Source organism: Triticum dicoccoides, chromosome 2A (genome assembly GCF_002162155.2).
Source record: "Triticum dicoccoides isolate Atlit2015 ecotype Zavitan chromosome 2A, WEW_v2.0, whole genome shotgun sequence".
In the NCBI taxonomy this organism is placed as follows: domain Eukaryota; kingdom Viridiplantae; phylum Streptophyta; class Magnoliopsida; order Poales; family Poaceae; genus Triticum; species Triticum dicoccoides.
The window spans coordinates 220231868-220248439 of NC_041382.1; the positions used below are offsets into that span (position 1 = coordinate 220231868).

The 16572-nt window shown below is 42.3% G+C and overlaps 2 protein-coding genes across 3 annotated transcripts; one reads left to right on the forward strand and one right to left on the reverse strand.

The window, feature by feature from the left end:
* The first annotated feature begins 2220 nt into the window (after positions 1-2220).
* LOC119354307 (abnormal spindle-like microcephaly-associated protein homolog) lies at positions 2221-10475 on the forward strand. 2 transcript variants are annotated; one of them, XM_037621031.1, is made up of 19 exons: positions 2225-3018; positions 3538-4006; positions 4108-4190; positions 4353-4466; positions 4544-4732; positions 5225-5290; positions 5792-5848; positions 6133-6246; positions 6356-6472; positions 6541-6648; positions 6722-6869; positions 7118-7297; positions 7383-8195; positions 8259-8500; positions 8578-8706; positions 8878-9067; positions 9258-9483; positions 9851-10006; positions 10129-10475. In XM_037621031.1, exons 1-19 carry the CDS (start codon positions 2365-2367, stop codon positions 10214-10216), a joined length of 4143 nt encoding a protein of 1380 aa, XP_037476928.1. In that variant the 5' UTR covers positions 2225-2364; the 3' UTR covers positions 10217-10475. The 2 variants fall into 2 exon arrangements, with proteins under 2 accessions (XP_037476929.1, XP_037476928.1); XM_037621032.1 differs by lacking the exons at positions 9851-10006; positions 10129-10475 and having other exon boundaries at positions 2221-3018; positions 9258-9487.
* A 613-nt stretch (positions 10476-11088) lies between these two features.
* On the reverse strand, positions 11089-15963 carry LOC119354308 (condensin-2 complex subunit H2-like). Its single transcript, XM_037621033.1, has 11 exons — positions 15539-15963; positions 15060-15159; positions 14523-14626; positions 14298-14434; positions 13763-14213; positions 13485-13660; positions 13229-13393; positions 13060-13140; positions 12068-12169; positions 11826-11981; positions 11089-11753 (listed from the first exon to the last, which is right to left on the reverse strand). The coding sequence occupies exons 1-11, from the start codon at positions 15738-15740 to the stop codon at positions 11424-11426; spliced, it is 2004 nt and encodes a 667-aa protein (XP_037476930.1). The 5' UTR covers positions 15741-15963; the 3' UTR covers positions 11089-11423.
* Positions 15964-16572: the final 609 nt, after the last annotated feature.

A 16572-nucleotide genomic window follows, 5' to 3' on the forward strand; every position in this document is an offset into this window, starting at 1 on the left:
CATGATCTCATGGTCTAAGGAACAGATACTTGACATTAGGAAAGCTATGACAAATTGAACTTGGCGACATGATCAGATGCTAAGCTTACGGTTGGGTCTTGTCCATCACATCATTCTCCTAATGATGTGCTCCTGTTATCAAGTGACAACTCATGTCTATGGTTACGAAACATTAACCAACGTTGATCACCGAGCTAGTCTAGTAGAGTCACTAGGGACACGGGGTTGTTTATGTATCCACACATGTATTTAAGTTTCTGGTCAATACAATTCTAGCATGGATAATAAACATTTATCATGAATGGTAAATATGATAACAACATCTTTATTATTGCCTCTAGGGCATATTTCCAACAGTAAAAATAACACTCATCAACGGGTCCAAACAACCATGGTGCCAACATGCTTGCTTCAAGGACATCCCCCTCCAATGAGTCTTCGGGCAGCCAGGCAACCTCTCACAATGAGTACGGCCGCAACCACCGCCATGGAGGGACATCATGGGGATAGAGGGGATCAAATTGATCAGCCCGTCCCTGCCCAATCGGGCCTACCGTGAGCCCGATGGGATGAAAAAAGACGACGACCGTGGTGAGCCCCAATGGGGTGGCAACGTTGACAAGGATGGTGAGGCCTTATGATAATAGCTGACGATAGCGGTCCGGACTTCCCAAGGCATGGCGATGTGAGAACATGGGGAGTCCACCCACTATGACCCATCCCCTTGAGGCGTGGGGATAAGATAACAATTCTTGAGTTTTCTGTGATGCAATGAGGACAAACTACCAAGATGTGTTTGTTGTACATAAAGGTCGCATCTTACTCTTGGCGTGTAGTTTATTTAACTTGATTATTAGCTAAGTAACTTATTGATATGGGGAATACTATATAGTTGATGTTGGATAAATCAATGGAGAAGGATTTCTAGCTCCATTTAGGTCCACTATGGGCAGCTCCATTAGAGCTTGGAGATATGAAGAAAGGATTTAGTTGATGCTTTCAAGTCAACTAAGCCCATTCCACTACCAAAGGTTACCACTCTAGATGAAATACTTGATGCACTTAAGTTGATACCTTATTTAGCCGAGCAAGATATGATGCGATGTTATGGGAAGTTGGTACTTAATGATCGCCTGTTTCAAGCTTCGATGGAGTTGCCCATCACCATGAGGAAGACATGGTTGCTAATGTTGCCTTGAAGAATGAAACTTTGCAATATGTGTGTGTTCTTGTATGTCTTGTTAAACCTGGAACTATGTATGAGCTAGTGTTTGGAACTATCATATTGTTTGGAAGTATCATATTTATGTGTATGTACTGTTTGAAACTACCATATTTGAGTCTATGCACTGTTTGGATTTGTCATATTGTTTGGAATATCTATGAACTATCGTAAGTGCATGTGTCGAGTCTATCATATTTGTTGTATCGATGAATATTTGATGCTGACATATTGTTTGGAACTACTCCCTCAATTCCATAATATAGTGCGCCCGCGCTTCCCGAGATTCAAGACTAGTGTTGTGCACAGTTTGGAACTAGTATCATATTTGAGTGTATGTATTCTTTGTTATTGTTTAGAATTTGTGTTAATGTTATTATAAGAGAATATTGTTGTTGTGTGACCATTCGGATCCGGCTTGCCTGCTTCCTTCCAATGCTTCCATCCATGCTCCCACTTCATTCTACGGTTGCCTTTTTTTTCTTTTTCCTTTCTAATCTATAATCTAATCCCCCCTCCGATTTTAAGGGGGTGGAGCAGGCAAGTCTCGTCCACGACCATTCGTGTTGTTGTGATTCATTTCTAGAATATTTATTCTTTTTACTACTATATATCCACTCCATTTTATAGTAACATGTGAGCCGATTTCATTTTTGAGTCATGTAGAACAAGGTATAATCTTCTTTATAATGTAGCTATGCAATTCCAAAGTATGTCATCCAAACAAAATTTGGCATTGAAACCTCAAAAATATTTCAAGGGTCAATTTAGTGAACAACCAAAGCGACAAACTCGTATTTGTGCCGTTTTCAGTTTTCTCATTGGATTGGAACCCCAGGCCAATTCCATACTCCCCTTGAGGCGTGGGGATAGTACTATACTAAACTCTCTAGTAGCACGGGCATCCAAACAAAGAGCTAGAGTTGTTGTAACATCCAGGGCTCCAGGCCGGGTCTCCGTACAGATTGAGCAGACGAGCGTTCATTTCGAAATGCGACCGTTCCTCGTCCACCAATAAAACTTCCCGCTCAAAAACCCCAAATACCCCAACTCCTACCACAATCCCCGCTCCCCCCAGATCCCATGGAAGCCCTGCCCGCCCGCTCCAGAATCTTCTAGAACGTCTTCCTTCCTCCGTCGCCATGAACCGCTGCGAGCTCACCGACCCCCCCTTCCGCGACGTCTCCAACCTCGGCACCCCAAAACCTAACCCCAACTCTCCCTCCCCGCTCTTCTTCACCGCCTCCAAAACACCACTCCGTGCCCCCACCCCGACACCGCTGGCCCGCAGGAGGCCCCTCGCCGGCGCTGCGACCCCGACGCCCATCGGCCGCAGGAAGGCCCTCGCCGGCGCGGCGACCCCGACGCCCCTCGCCCGCCGCCTCCGCGCCCTCGAACTCGACCAGTCGCGCTCCGCCCGCCGCGCCGAGTCCGGCCGCGAGCGCGCCCTCCGCGCCTTCGCCGCCTCCGCCTCATCATGGCTCTCCCTCCTACTCCGCGACCCCTCCGCCTGCGGCTGCTCCCCCGCTGCAGCCGCCACGGCCACACACGTCTCTGCTGCCGGCAAGCGCGACACGCTCGATGGCGAGCGCGCGCGGGGCAGCAGCCCGAAGCGGCACCGCGGCAGGGACCGCTACGGGGAGAAGAGGAAGGCGATGACACCTGCCATGGTAGCCGTGTTAAGGGAGTCCCTTAGGGAGGTGTGCAGCTTGGAGGATGTGAAGCAGAGGATGGGCAAGTACATGAGCACGGAGGCGTGCGAGGAGGTGCTCCTCATGATGTGCCAAATTTGTAAGGTGAGGATTTTTCTACGGCTTTTATTCTACTGTACGAGCTAAGAGATTGGATTTTTTAGACTAAATGCTCCTTCCACCCCAATTTCAACATTCGTTCAACCATCGGCGTTTCAGGCGTATTGCTAGGCAAATAAAGTTAGTTGAATTACCTGGCGTGCCCCTCACCCCCAGTTCATTCACAGTTAGGCTGTACAGTTGGCCTGTTGGGGTTGATCTTAATTTAGTGGCATGGTAAGAGTTGTCATTTGCAGCACATAGGTGATAGTGGACACTGTGGAATCCTCTTTGAAAACAACATACGGGTAACAGAAAAATATTCGGGTGGGTTGGATATATCATGCTGTATGTTGGGACTTGGGATGTTGCACATCTCTTTATTGTTGGTAATCTGACACTGTGATTTTGTATCTCTAAAATTTACTACAGCTAGAATATCTTAAACAGAGAATTTTTCAGCCGACTTCAGTCGGCAGCACCATTAATAAGATACTCTAAGCAGTAATGTTTCTTCTTTTGCAGAACATTGATGAGAGAAGGCTGAAGATAAGAGCCAATTGCCCAATTGTTACCGATCTTAGGCTGAAAGAGAACGCGACTAGAGTTTTCTTGTGTTACAATCCAGAGTGGCTCAGGATAGGCTTGCATATGGTCCTTGGGGGTGATTGCTTGCTACAGAGTGGATCGTGGAAACGGGAAAAGGAGGTTTCCTTTCTGAAACTTCTTCTGGAGAAGCAGTTGTTTGGTCAAAACGTGGCTCCAACAACTTTTGCTCACAATAAGGTTGTAGAAGGGCTCCACAGAACAGATTATACTGAAGCATTGGGCGACATTATACTGAAAAGAATGTTTCTGCTCGTCGCTGCTCTAGATAGGGCGAAAATGGAAAGAGCCCTACCTCTCAAATTTGGAATAGATAGCCTTGACGGTGGATCCCCTCCATTGTTTTGTCACCGAGCCAACATAAAATCTAGCCAGCAAATTATTCATCGTAAGTAGCAAATCCATCTAATTCTGGTTTATTTTATTTGTGAACTTGCATGTATTTTATTCAATGGACTGTGTCTTCTTTTACTTGTTCCTGAATTGTAGAGTCTTTGGCTGAGGCCATGCATGGAGAAGGTGATCTCCTGATGCATCTGTCAACCATGGGCTACAGACTGAATTATCAACAGGTATGGTGATAGCTAGCACGACCGTGCTCTAAAATTATGCAATAACTGATCCCAAAAGAACAATAACCATGCAACATATTGCTGTATTTTGACATTTTATATTTTGGCTATAAGTTTCCTTTGAATATTTGGTGAATTTCTCTAATTATGTTTCCTTACCAGCCTGCGCTGTCGGAGTATGATTTCACTATAGGATACTTATTTGAAGATCTCCATGATGGCATAATTCTTTGTAGAGTTGTTCAGCTCCTGCTTTCTGATGCATCGATTATTTTGGTATGTACTTTACTTGCCCCACACTAGTCGGATGATTATTGTCATTGGATTTACAGAGACATCATGTTTTATTTCAGAAAGTGATTGCTCCATCAGATACACATAAAAAGAAATTGCACAATTGCACCACGGCTATCCAGTATATCAAGCAAGCTGGGGTTCCAATATCTGATGCAGATGGAGTCACAATTTCAGCAGAAGATATTGCTAATGGCGACAAGGAACTAATTCTTTCGTTGCTATGGAATATGTTCATTCATATGCAGGTTAATCTAAATATTCAGTATCACGTTACCCCAGTCAAAGTTTTATAATGTTATAACACACCTTTCATTTGTATTAAAGAATAAAGATAATGGATTATTCAATGTTCAGTTTTGTTTTCTCACTCACTTCATAGGCTGGCTTACAGTGAGGATATGCTGTACTTCTCAGCACTAAATTCTTCCCCCAGTCTAAATAGTATCTGATGACTGTTACTCTACTTGCCTAAGTCAGAAGGGTTGCAGCAGGGAATTTCTACTTAGTGAGAAACTGTATTCTTTAGGTTTTTGGTCCTTCTGTCTTACTATCAATTCTTGTCCAAGTTAATAAATTATGGCACAAACAGGGTATTATTTTTTCCATATGATGTCCTGCACTGTGTAGACTAACTTGTTGCACAATATAACTCGTAAGAAATAGTTATGTTGCAAATAGTGCATAAATTATCTCTAGCATGTCGTTCTTCAAATATATAACCTTGTGCTCTTGTGCAGTTACCCTTGCTAGTAAATAAAACTTCACTAGCTCGTGAACTATCCAGGTTAAATGCATCAGCGGTGGTAAGTTTCTTGTACTCAGAAGATCAAATTTAGCTATCCCCCCTAATCTTTTGTACTCCACTTAGACATAAGTATTAAGTAGCACCCTGTTACACAAGATTGCAAGGTGCATTCCTGAAGTAAATTTATCATTACTGGACAGTGTTTTATTCTGGCTCTTGCTTCCATTAAACTACCACTGAATCATATGGCTACTTGTGTAATCGTTCTAAAAAAAGGTCTCTGTCTCACTAAACTACTGCCTGCAGTAACAAAATTATTTTTTACTCTGTTCCACTGCACTTCACATTGAAGTTTCAACACTATACAGCCAGAACTATGCGTTGCTGGCAGATATGGGACAAGACATATGTGCTTTGCAGTAACTGTATTATTTCTCAAGTAAAAGATCAGAATTCCATGATAAAGCAGCCGTATAAGTCTACTTCTGTTTTGGTGATTTTAATAGGGGATACTATTAGTTTATTGTTTTCATAAGGGGATCTACTTCTTTCATGTCAGGAACAACCAATCACTGTGACCAAGTCGCACATGGGCTTGCTTTACGATTGGATTCAGGTAGGTGTTGATTTTTCACTTCTTTATGTTTTCTACTTGTTCAAATGTATAAGTCTGGCAAATCACCATGATCAGAGATATAGAGATCAGAATGTGGCATTTGTAATGGTTTGTACACATTTCATTTTAGAGTTTTGTACTTTCATTACCACCAAATTATGGGTCCTCTTGAGCTTATTATTTCTTCAACCTGTACGGTGTTAAGTTTTAACCTTACAACATGTTTGGCTGTAAGGTATTTATTTGTGTAATTTCTACACATATTTTCCTTGGTATTTTTACAGGTGGTGTGTGCAAAATATGGCTTAAGTGTGGAAAGTTCCCAGATTGACAGGAAAGCACTGAAATACTTCATAACTCACTATCTGAACATTAGCATTCATAGGTGTCCCCTAAAGGTTTTCTTTAACTTCCATCAAAGTTTTTCCTCTTCATTGTTAGTTTCTTCCATCTTTTTTGTTCATTTTTTTATCTTACGTGCTAATTTTCCTTCGTGTTGATTGTCAGGAAACATTTTCTGATTGTCGAAAGGAACTGTTCAGTTGCCATGAACAAGAGACTTCCACTGCTATCACCAGCTGTCCATCAAGCAAACTAGGAGAAGTTCTTGGAGACTTTCTTCAGGTGGTAGTATCTTATTTATTTGGATTTTAGGAGGTATATGTTTCTCATGCTTTTTCTGCAATGTGCAGGATTTTCCAGCTAGTGGCATCTTAGCCAATGATGTATTATTCGATGAAAAGGGTGCAATAATTTTGATTGCATTCCTTTGTTCACATCTGACTAATGATAAAAGATTGGTATCTTTCTTTCACATTTCTCTCCTTTCATTTCTGTTCAGCATGCATACAATACCTTACTTGATTTGTATAGGGACAACTACGGAATTTGATCAGTACGAGATTGGACTGCCAAAGCCTGGAGAATAGAGTTTCTGCTAGGCTTAAATCTCCGGGAAAGAATGATGTGAAGTATCAATCCCCTCAGACAGATAACACAGATGATTCATGCACTAGCCAGGGTTTGTCCTTTATCGCTTCATCTGGTTGTCCTGTTTTCACATTGAACAAGATGAAAACTGCCACTTTTTAAGGCTCTGATGCCTATCTAGTGCTGTTCACAAATACTTTAATATGCATTAGCCATTATTTTCTGCTGCTAAAAAATACCTGTGAGGTTTCCATAGTTTGATGGTTTCTAGCTTTGTTGGCAACATAAGATTCTCTGCAAACTAGTGAATGACTGAATGTCATGTTACTATTTCTCCAGAGAAGGCTGCTACAATTATACAAGCTCAAATCAGACGGATAATTGCAAAGAACAGATATCATAAGCTTAGGAAGTCAATATCTATCCTGCAAGGTGCTATAAGAGCTTGGTCATTTGTTATCATGATAAGGAAATCCAGCTGTCTAACTGCCGCCTTCTCTACCCACGTGCAAGCAAATGGTACATTTCCCTTACTAATTGCTCCTTATTCATGCACTGAAATCGCACCATACTTGTTAATATCCAGCTGTCCATTTCTTTCCAGGAAGCTACAACAGATGGTTAATTTCCATATTAGAAAGGCATAGATTTGTGCGAATGAGAAGATCTGCCATTGTGATTCAGCAAGCTGTAAGGATTTGGATTGGGGAAAGAAAGAGATCTGAGAGCATCGAGCCTTTTGAAAGCCATGGGTTCTTGGAAACTACAGCTTCGCCGAAAACTGATTGCATAGAAATGTGTGATGGTGAGCATGAAACAACACCTTGCAAGGATTTGGGTACCTCGATAGCTTCTGCTGCCCCTCAATGCCCTGATGAGAGTAACCATATAGATACAGTCACTATTCTGCAGCGTCGTGTCAAAAACAGCAACTATGTAACTTCTCCTAGTCCTCATCGGAGTATCAATAAGAGCGGCTCTGTAAATTCCGTCAGCCATCACCCATGTGAGATTGAGACTGCCAGCATAGCATCAGCCACTAAACTTGGGTGCGAGGATGATGTGGATAGTAGAAGCAATATATCTTGTGGAGCTTCATTCCAGCATGGACAGCCTGTATCTGCTCAGCTCGATTTCTCACTTCGCAAAGACATAGTGGCTGTTCAAAAGATACAGTTTGCATATAGAAGATTTGTACACAATAGATCCTCAAGAATATCTGCTGCAACCAAAATCCAGAGCCACTGGCGTGGTTTCACCATGCGGATGTGTTTCACAAAGCAAGTTGAAGCTATCATTGTAATCCAATCTATAGCCAGACACAACTTGTGCAGCCGGGCCTTTCGGCGGTATCACAATGCTGCACTAGACATTCAGCGTATTGCCAGAGGACGTATTGCTAGAAAGCGACTATTAGGTTAGTATTTATTCTTGCTTTTGGTGCATTCTTGTTGGCTACTGACCCACATTACTCATGCAGGTTCTTCACTGCAAACCTACACTAGCCTTGTTAGCCTTGACCAAAGTCAGCATAAAAGATCTCACCAGAGTACTGAACTCAAAATTGTGTTGTACTCAGCCTTAAGGCTACAAAGATGGTGGAGGAAGGTCCTATTGCACCAGTCTATCAGACTATCAGCTATCTCAATTCAATCCTCAGTTCGTGGTTGGTTGGCTCGGAAACAAGCCAAACGAATTACCTGCTGCATCCATGTCATTCAAGTATGTGTGCTGTTTTTTGCTACTTTCTAGTTGGATTGTAATGGGAGGGAAGGTATATATGATCAGTCTATTTGCAGAGATGGTGGAGAAATGTTATGTTTCTTGAATCAAGGAAAAGAGCTGTGACTACTATTCAATCTCATGTCCGTGGTTGGATAGCACGACAGTTTGCTATTAGAAAAAGGAAGTCTATAACTATTATTCAGGTCATGACCAACATCCAACCATATGATTTCTTACATGAGTACACTTCCTTTTCTTTGCAAAAACGATTCAAGTTTTTTCTTCATATGATATTCCAGTTTCTTCAAGAACTTGTGTCAGTGTGCAATGGTGCATTTTCTTTCACATGACATTCTACCACTTGAATCTTGCAGTCATTTGTCAAAGCATACCATGTGAGGAAAGCTTCAAAGCAAGAAGTTGTTGACATAAGGTCTAGAATTCAGAAGGCTTCTGCACAAGTTGATGATGACATGCGCCTGATCAATAGACTAATTGCTGCGCTGTCACAAATCACTGGATGTAGAAGCATCAGCAGCATTCGACAAACTTGCACGACACTAAGTAAATATATATTCTTTAAGACTACCTTTTGGAGTATTTCTCTAGCCTGGTTTCATGTCAGTGTTGTTGTGTTCTTTGTTTCATATTGGCTTCCTTGACATCCTTAGGACTGTACTGTTTTCTGATCCTTTACTGGGCACTTGCTTCTGAAGTCCTGCGGTTTACTATATCTGTAACGTTTCTCCTCCAGGTATTGCTACAGAGCTTTCTGAGAAGTGTTGTGCGACACTTGTTGATGCCGGTGCTGTAGACATTCTTCTGAAGCAAATCCCTCAACTTAACCGTGGGATCCCTGACCAGGAAGTCTTGAAGCAAGTACTCTATACACTGCGGAACATTGCACGATTCCCAAATGTTCGACCGGTGTTAGCTAACAATCCACAATTGGTTAACACTATTTTCCAGGAGCTGCTGCGGTAATTTCTCTCAGTATTGAGTTCATTTTTCGACTACTCTTAACTCCTAAGTACTTATCATTTTGCTCTTTCTGGTAGTTAATTGCTTGCTCACTCACATGACATGATTACACAATAAGGACCGTGCCCAGCGCATTTTTTACATACTCAAAACAGAAGCTCCACTGAAGCTAGTGTTCCATTATAAAATTTCCCTATGTTTAAGTAGTTTGTCACTGCAGCCTCTGTCTTCCCAAAGCCAGGTGTTCACTTTCAACCTGCGAGATTGAGAATTCACAGTTTTGAAATTTGAACTTGAGTCATCCTTTTGTTCTGATTCATGAGCCTGTAATTCCTGAGATGATATGTTCTCTGTCGTTGCCCTCAGGAACAAAACGGACATGTTTTTCATCGCATGTGAAATTCTGAAGAAGCTGTGCGAGTCGGAAGAAGGGCGCGGATTCGCCGGGGCCCTGGGGCACCACATAAGAAGGCTGGACAGTATGGTGCGAGGCCTTGAGAAGAAGGTGGAGCTCGACAAGAGGTAAAGAGAGAACAGTAACATCCTTGGAAAAGTACTAGTGAAACAGAGTATGGCTAACTGGACCAGACTGTTTTTTGATTCACTGGCTTGACTAACGGCTTGGCTTGTCTTGTCTCTGCAAGAAATGGTCACACTGAAGCTCGTAAGGAGGACAATTTGCGGCGGCTCGGGGAGGCGGCGGCCCTCTACCATCTTCTCACCAATAAATAATGGCATACGGTGTGGTTTGTAGCCCTTGGTTTCTGGAACCGGAAGTGATTGTAGTCCAAAGGTAGATCCTGTGGACAGAAGTGTGCGCGTCAGTCGTGGTAGTATGTGGTAAACAGTCGGGGTTGTGGAACGGAGCATCAGCTTGATGTATGTGACAATGGTTCTATTTTCTTGACATTTTCTTCGTTGTGTTGCGTTTATCCTGTTACGACTATTGATCCGAGGCAGAAGCGAGAAACCGACTTGCGATTTCAATGAATGCTATTCTGGCATGAAAGCTTGACAAGATCTTATGGCTCTTGGGTGCTAGCACACCCTATATGCGCAAAATAATTTAGTAGTAATTGCATAGAAGTCGAAAAAATCTGAAACTTTTTTGAAATCAAATATGATAAGTATTATACTTTTACTCCCTTCATTCCAATGAATAAGACGTGTATGCACGCACCTCAATAATTATGAGATAAAAATTATGCCGTTGAATTTATATTGAATAGAAGTTTTCAGTGGTATAATTTTTAAGTCATAAAAATATATACTATAGATTTAATTTATGGTCAAAGCTGGATTTTGGTAAACATGCATGCCTTATTCAATGGCATGGAGAGAGTATATAGTGTTTTGATTAATTTATTTTCGCCTGGAATACCATGGAAGTCATTCCTTGATGAATCTTTTTATACAAGTACAATACCATATTTGATTCCAAAAAAATTGTGGATTTTTTACAATTACTAAATTATTTTTTGCATACAGGATTCACTGGCACCCATGTTTGATCAATCTATCGTTTTACCTTACTTGCACCTGTTTCAGCAAATTTCAATCATAATGTAAAGTAGCACTTGTGTCATTCCATTAACAAATAAGAATAGACCTTATGAGCCCAGTCATCAAATGCCAACTACTGAATTAGAATATCAAACAATCGTATCCGCCCGATACAGGGGCAATTCTGGCCCAAAAACGTTGCCAGTAAACATTACATTTGGGTCGATATCAATAATATACATACATAACAGCACAATGATCAATTGTACATATACACCATCTAGCGCTCTAGCTAGGCCCTAATTCATAACCTAATACTTCACCCTTCTTATCAACCACTGCCATCAGCTAGACAATCAACAATGTTCCTCGGGGGGGAGGCTTAGACACTCAACAATACAAGAGAAAAATTAGACTGCTAAGGTCAGTCTGCGCATCAGCTGGATTCCAGATTGAATGGCTGCAGCAGTTGAGCAGACTTTCGCCTTCGCTTTCCTTCAGGAGTCAATCTGACTGCTGCCTTAACTGAAACCTTGCCATTTTTAGGTGGCTGCTTCTTAGACGAATTTGGTTGTACCCGAGAGGGCTCGCCCTCTTCACCACAACTTCTTTGAGGGGACTTGACTCTCTTGCGTGCGAAACGTGCCTCCATCTCTGGTCTACGGTTGGGACCAATCAGCTTTACATGGAATGGATTCACAGCTGTGTAGCAAACCAAGTCATTTGTAGCTTGTCCTTTGTCCAGATCAACACTTCTGCCGTTCACCTAAAATAAGAGTGAAGCTCAGGGTCGTCTGGTGCCGCGTCAAAACACAACCACAAAGATAAAGGGGGTTACCAGCTGGAGAAGGGCAGAGAATGTTCTTGCAACCTCGTACTTTGGTTTGCTGCTAACAATCTCACTGAATGATGCAATCCCTGTATCAGTTCTTGACGAGAGTGTGTCAAGGATCTGCTCTCCATATAAACCAATATCAAAGGGTGGGTTTCTATCCTGAAAAGGCATGAATTGTAGCACTCGTGAGTGTGAAGCAAGTTCATATGTGCAGAACAGTTAGCAGATCAATCATGCAACCAAACCTGCTCTTCCAAGGCAAGCTCTATTCGCTCTTTCCATGTTGAAACTCGTGCATCCAGCTCGGTTTGTTGTTCAGCCTCAGCTATGCTAGCAAGGAGAGCATCCTGTGAGAGTTATCCATGTTAGTATTGGAAGTTGAACAGCTAACATAAAATTCAAAACACAATCCAAAAGTAGCTAGCTAGCAATCGGAATTCTGTTTCTCAAAACCAATATTTTGAAAAGTATTGTGCTTTGACAACATCTGCCAAGAAAAGTATGGAAATGCCATGTGGTATCAGAAACCAGACAACCCATAGGACACAATGCCCTGGCTGAACAAACAGTGCCCTAAATGCCATGTGGTATAGGATAAAAGAAACATCTGAGATAATAGGAATATCTAAATGCCATTTGGTCTCATCGGATACAACAAGCACTTCAAGTCACGTCAGAGTGATGAAATGCTGATGTATCAGAACAAATCAGCCATCACAATAGCTAAATTTAGCAATTCATTGAATCTGTGACAGATCAACCTGTAGCTGGCTTCGAGCATACCACAACTATTTGAGAAGACAAAAATGGCATGCCTTAACACCCGAATATATGAGAAGTGAAGACACATGAAGTAATTGCAAGACAGCAATGTAGCATTTTCGTTGAACAAGTTTAGCACCAACATAGCAGCAAATTTCTGAATGGAATTTGTGTTAATAATGTTATTCTTTCAGACACATCATTCAAGAATATTGGCTACAAACTCCAATTATCATCAGACAAGATAAAGTTACAAAGAAAAGAACAAAATGGTTAGATGATATGTTAGCTAACCCCTATAACATGCTATTCCGAACAGCTATTCCAAACAGCTTGACACTAGTGAACCTGGACATCTCATATATTTTGGCAACTTACATGGCGCAAGTTGCTTGCAAATAAAAATAGAGGAAAGTTCATGCATCTACGCAAAATTTGAAAGGGAATGGAGCTATTAGTGGTCCGTATGACTTACCAGATGTGATCGACACAAATCATCAAGGCTTTTATGTCCATCCATGCTGTCCTGCGTAACTCGAACCACGTCATCATCAATCTAAACAGACGTATAGCAAGCAGATGTCAGCCAATTGTTAGGTCAGTGAAGACAGCGATCAACTAATAGAAAGCTAAAGAAAATCAACCTTATCTGAGTAACTTGGCATGTCATCATCAATATCCATGTCAACATATGGATCATTCGGGGTGTCTGGCCCATCAATATCATCAAAATTATTGGTCTGTTTGTCATCCTTCAAATCTCCAGATATATGGCAATTTACTTCACCAGTTTCAAATGACTCTCTAAGCTGCAGCATGAATGGGTTGCAACAAGTTACTACGTGAACATATCTGACGTACCTAATCAAAATAGCACATTTTTGTAACAATGCTGAACACCTTTTCATAAAGAGGAACTGACTGGGAGACATCAGGTTTTTCCTGCTGAGACATTTGTACTTCAAAATATTTTGTTAGTTCAGGACTAACAACACCATCCATTTTTGCCACAGGAAATATAGATGCAAGGGTTTTCTTCTTTGGAGCGCCAATAACTTGCCTTGAAAAAGCTTTTACTGTTCCAAACAGATCAAGAAAGAAGGTTCAATATATAGTTAGTGGAGATAATATACAAGGAAATAAAACATCCTTGTAGGGGAAACAACAGTTTCCAATACCTCTCTTGTAAGGCTTGATCTTTAGGTTGCTAGGTTCATGCGGATCCAAAGATTTATATGGATCTTCATCATCAGAATCATCCCCAAGATCTGGGCACCCAGGGTCTTCATCATCTGGTGGGGGCATGATGATAGGAGAATTGTGGTCAACAGGATGATGAGGCCAGCTATCTTCTTGACTTTGATCTGCTATCATTTCATGAGATTGCTCGCTGTCCTGAGTTGGATCTATATTTTCATCTCGGGCTTTCCCTGGAGTTCGTCTACGAGCAGTACCCCCTGATCTTACATTTGGGGAAGTGAAGACATTGTTTCGGGCTTTCCCAGGAGTTCGTCTATGAGCCAAAATATCTTCTTTGCATGATTTTTTTCCTTGCAAAAATTCAAAAACAGCTGGTGCGTCACATGGATCCAGCAGGAGGAAATCTCCGAAGAAACCACATGTTGCTAACTGCAATAAAGAAACAACTAGACTAGTTTAGTACGGCAGTACATGCTACCAGTCTCAGTTGCAATTAAAGAAATGCAGGATTACCAAATATGAATCCAGTTCGCTTGCTTCGCTATCGACACAGTCTCCTTCGAACACTAGAAGATTTGCTGGTGGCCTCACAATTTTTCTTCGCAGATCATCCTGGTCAAGGTTGTTATCCAAAGTGGTCCTTGTTTCCGCTGGCAATTTAGAAGGGGCGATATATGCTTGGTTTCATGTCATTTGAAGTAAACATATGACTGGTAAAACCGCAGGAGGTCCACTTACCTGGGACATCATCTAAACCCATAAACATATCATCTTCTTTGTTGGCAGTAGTGCTAGGACCATTTTCGTTAGCTTCAGCAGATCCCTTTTCTTGTTGATCTTGCCTGGTATAGTTCAAATGTTAGACTATTCGCAAAAAATGCACTAGGGTGGTCAAAGAGGAAATTGCAGGCCCGTAATTTGGCAACCGTCCAAACAAGGGCTGATGTTTCAGACACAAACCAGATATATAAGAGATAATCTGAAAGCACAAACTCTACTAGGGTTTATATCTAGCAGACACCAACAATTGCTTCTGCACCGTTAATTTTAACATAGTTAATTAGTTTAGAAATTCTATAGCTCCCTAAATCAGGGCCCTTATTGTTAACCTGACATGTCATGCTCTGAAATAAGATGTGCAAGAAAGCTATAGTTGCCAGCAGATATGTCACTGTCTGGCAGTTTGAGGCCCATTTCATTTAAGATGTGCAACGTCCAAGTCTCAGCAAGGTAGCATATACAGATAAGGCTAAGACAAAGCTGGTATATCCTTACTTATTTTGCGAGAGAAATTCCAGCGCATGTAGCACCAATGAGTACAGGTACTCCACCTTGCGGCTGTAAACTTGAACTGAACCTTGGAGCAATAGCGCAGCTGCACATGAAGTGGCCACATATTACCAGCGCAGTAGAAGGGTTTACAAGAAGAAAGGAACTTTCTTTCAGTGCAAAATCCCTGATTTAATTAGCATGGGCCTCAAGAAGCCTTCGCAAAGAAGAAGAAGAAGAAGAAGAAAAGGAGTTCCAGGTTTTGTAAGCACCTGGGGAAGAACCACAAAATCCACCGAAAAGAAGCTACTTCGTTAAAGCTCATTCGAGCAAAATAATAAAACCACCCAAAAAGCACACAAATTCCAACTATTAGTCTTTCTACCCTCCCAATTTTCAAACAAATCCTGGCACACTGCGCCACCCGTAAAAGAAAGCCCACGCCTTCGCCGCAAGAAACACGGTTACCATCCACACAGCCATACCTTCGGCGAAGTTGAAGCTGTGGGCCCCGTCTTCGGCGGAGATCTCGCCTGAGCAGATCTTGAGGAGGTACTCCTCGAGGCTCTTGGCGACGTCCACCTCCCAGTTCGACTCCGGGTCCCGGTTCGCCTGCAGTATCGGGAACCTCCCCCCGCTCGTGCTCCCCTCACCGCCGGCGCCGGCGCCGCCGCTGCCGTCCTCCATGACTCCCCCTCTGGCAACGAAGTTACTGGGCGCGAAGAGGTATTCTTGCGGGATGGTGGCTCGGGATCCAATGGGCGTGGACCGCGGGCGGTGAGGGTGCTTGGAAGCGGGAAGGGGAAGGGGGGAGGAAGCAAGGGGGCTAGGGTTGGAAGAGGATTGGGGAATTTTCGGATTTCGGAGGTCTCCCGCTCGATGGAATTTGTGACGGCGGGATCTGAGTTTCGGTGAAGGGCCGTTTCGCAGTTTTGGAAGTAGTCTAGGGATGAAGTGAACAACCGATGTTTCGCGACGAACCCCCTGGTTTTCGCACTATCGTGATGACAACCCTATTCGCCGTGGTTTAACTAGTAGTATCTTCCTAAAGAAATATACTCCCTCCGTCCGCGAATAGGTGTACATATAGTTTTTGGTCTTAATCAAAATTTTAAAATTTTGACCAACTTTATAGAAAATAATAGTAATACATATGACATCAAATTGGTATATTATGAAAGTACATTTCAAAACGGATCTAGTGATATTAATTTAGTGCTATAAATGCTTTTACTTTTTCTTAGAAAGTTGGTCGAAATTTTAACACGTTAACTTAAGACAAAAGCTAGATGTACACTTATTCGCGGACGGAGGGAGTAAGAGCGTACTAAAGGCTCCCGCTAGCGCCTAAGAGCGGCTCAAAAAGAACTGGAGAAGTTGACGCAAGGAGAATACACGGTTGAATCAAAGGTGAAGCCAAATTATCTCACACTTTTGATTGAAAACCTTCTTAAACTGGAGGAAATTTACTGGGCGCAGCGCGGACGGGTGAACTGGCTGAGGAGGGGAGATCGGAACG

Excerpts from the sequence above, each read along its gene's own strand:
- LOC119354307 (XM_037621031.1), top strand. The coding sequence starts at position 2,365 with ATGAACCGCTGCGAGCTCACCGACCCCCCCTTCCGCGACGTCTCCAAC. Across the intron at positions 6,473-6,540 it reads TTCTTGGAGACTTTCTTCAG|GATTTTCCAGCTAGTGGCAT; the intron begins GTGGTAGTATCT and ends TGCAATGTGCAG. Across the intron at positions 8,196-8,258 it reads TGCTAGAAAGCGACTATTAG|GTTCTTCACTGCAAACCTAC; the intron begins GTTAGTATTTAT and ends TTACTCATGCAG.
- LOC119354308 (XM_037621033.1), bottom strand. The coding sequence starts at position 15,740 with ATGGAGGACGGCAGCGGCGGCGCCGGCGCCGGCGGTGAGGGGAGCACG. Across the intron at positions 12,170-13,059 it reads ATTTGTGTCGATCACATCTG|GATGCTCTCCTTGCTAGCAT; the intron begins GTAAGTCATACG and ends TAACTCTCACAG. Across the intron at positions 11,754-11,825 it reads TCTCTGCCCTTCTCCAGCTG|GTGAACGGCAGAAGTGTTGA; the intron begins GTAACCCCCTTT and ends CTCTTATTTTAG.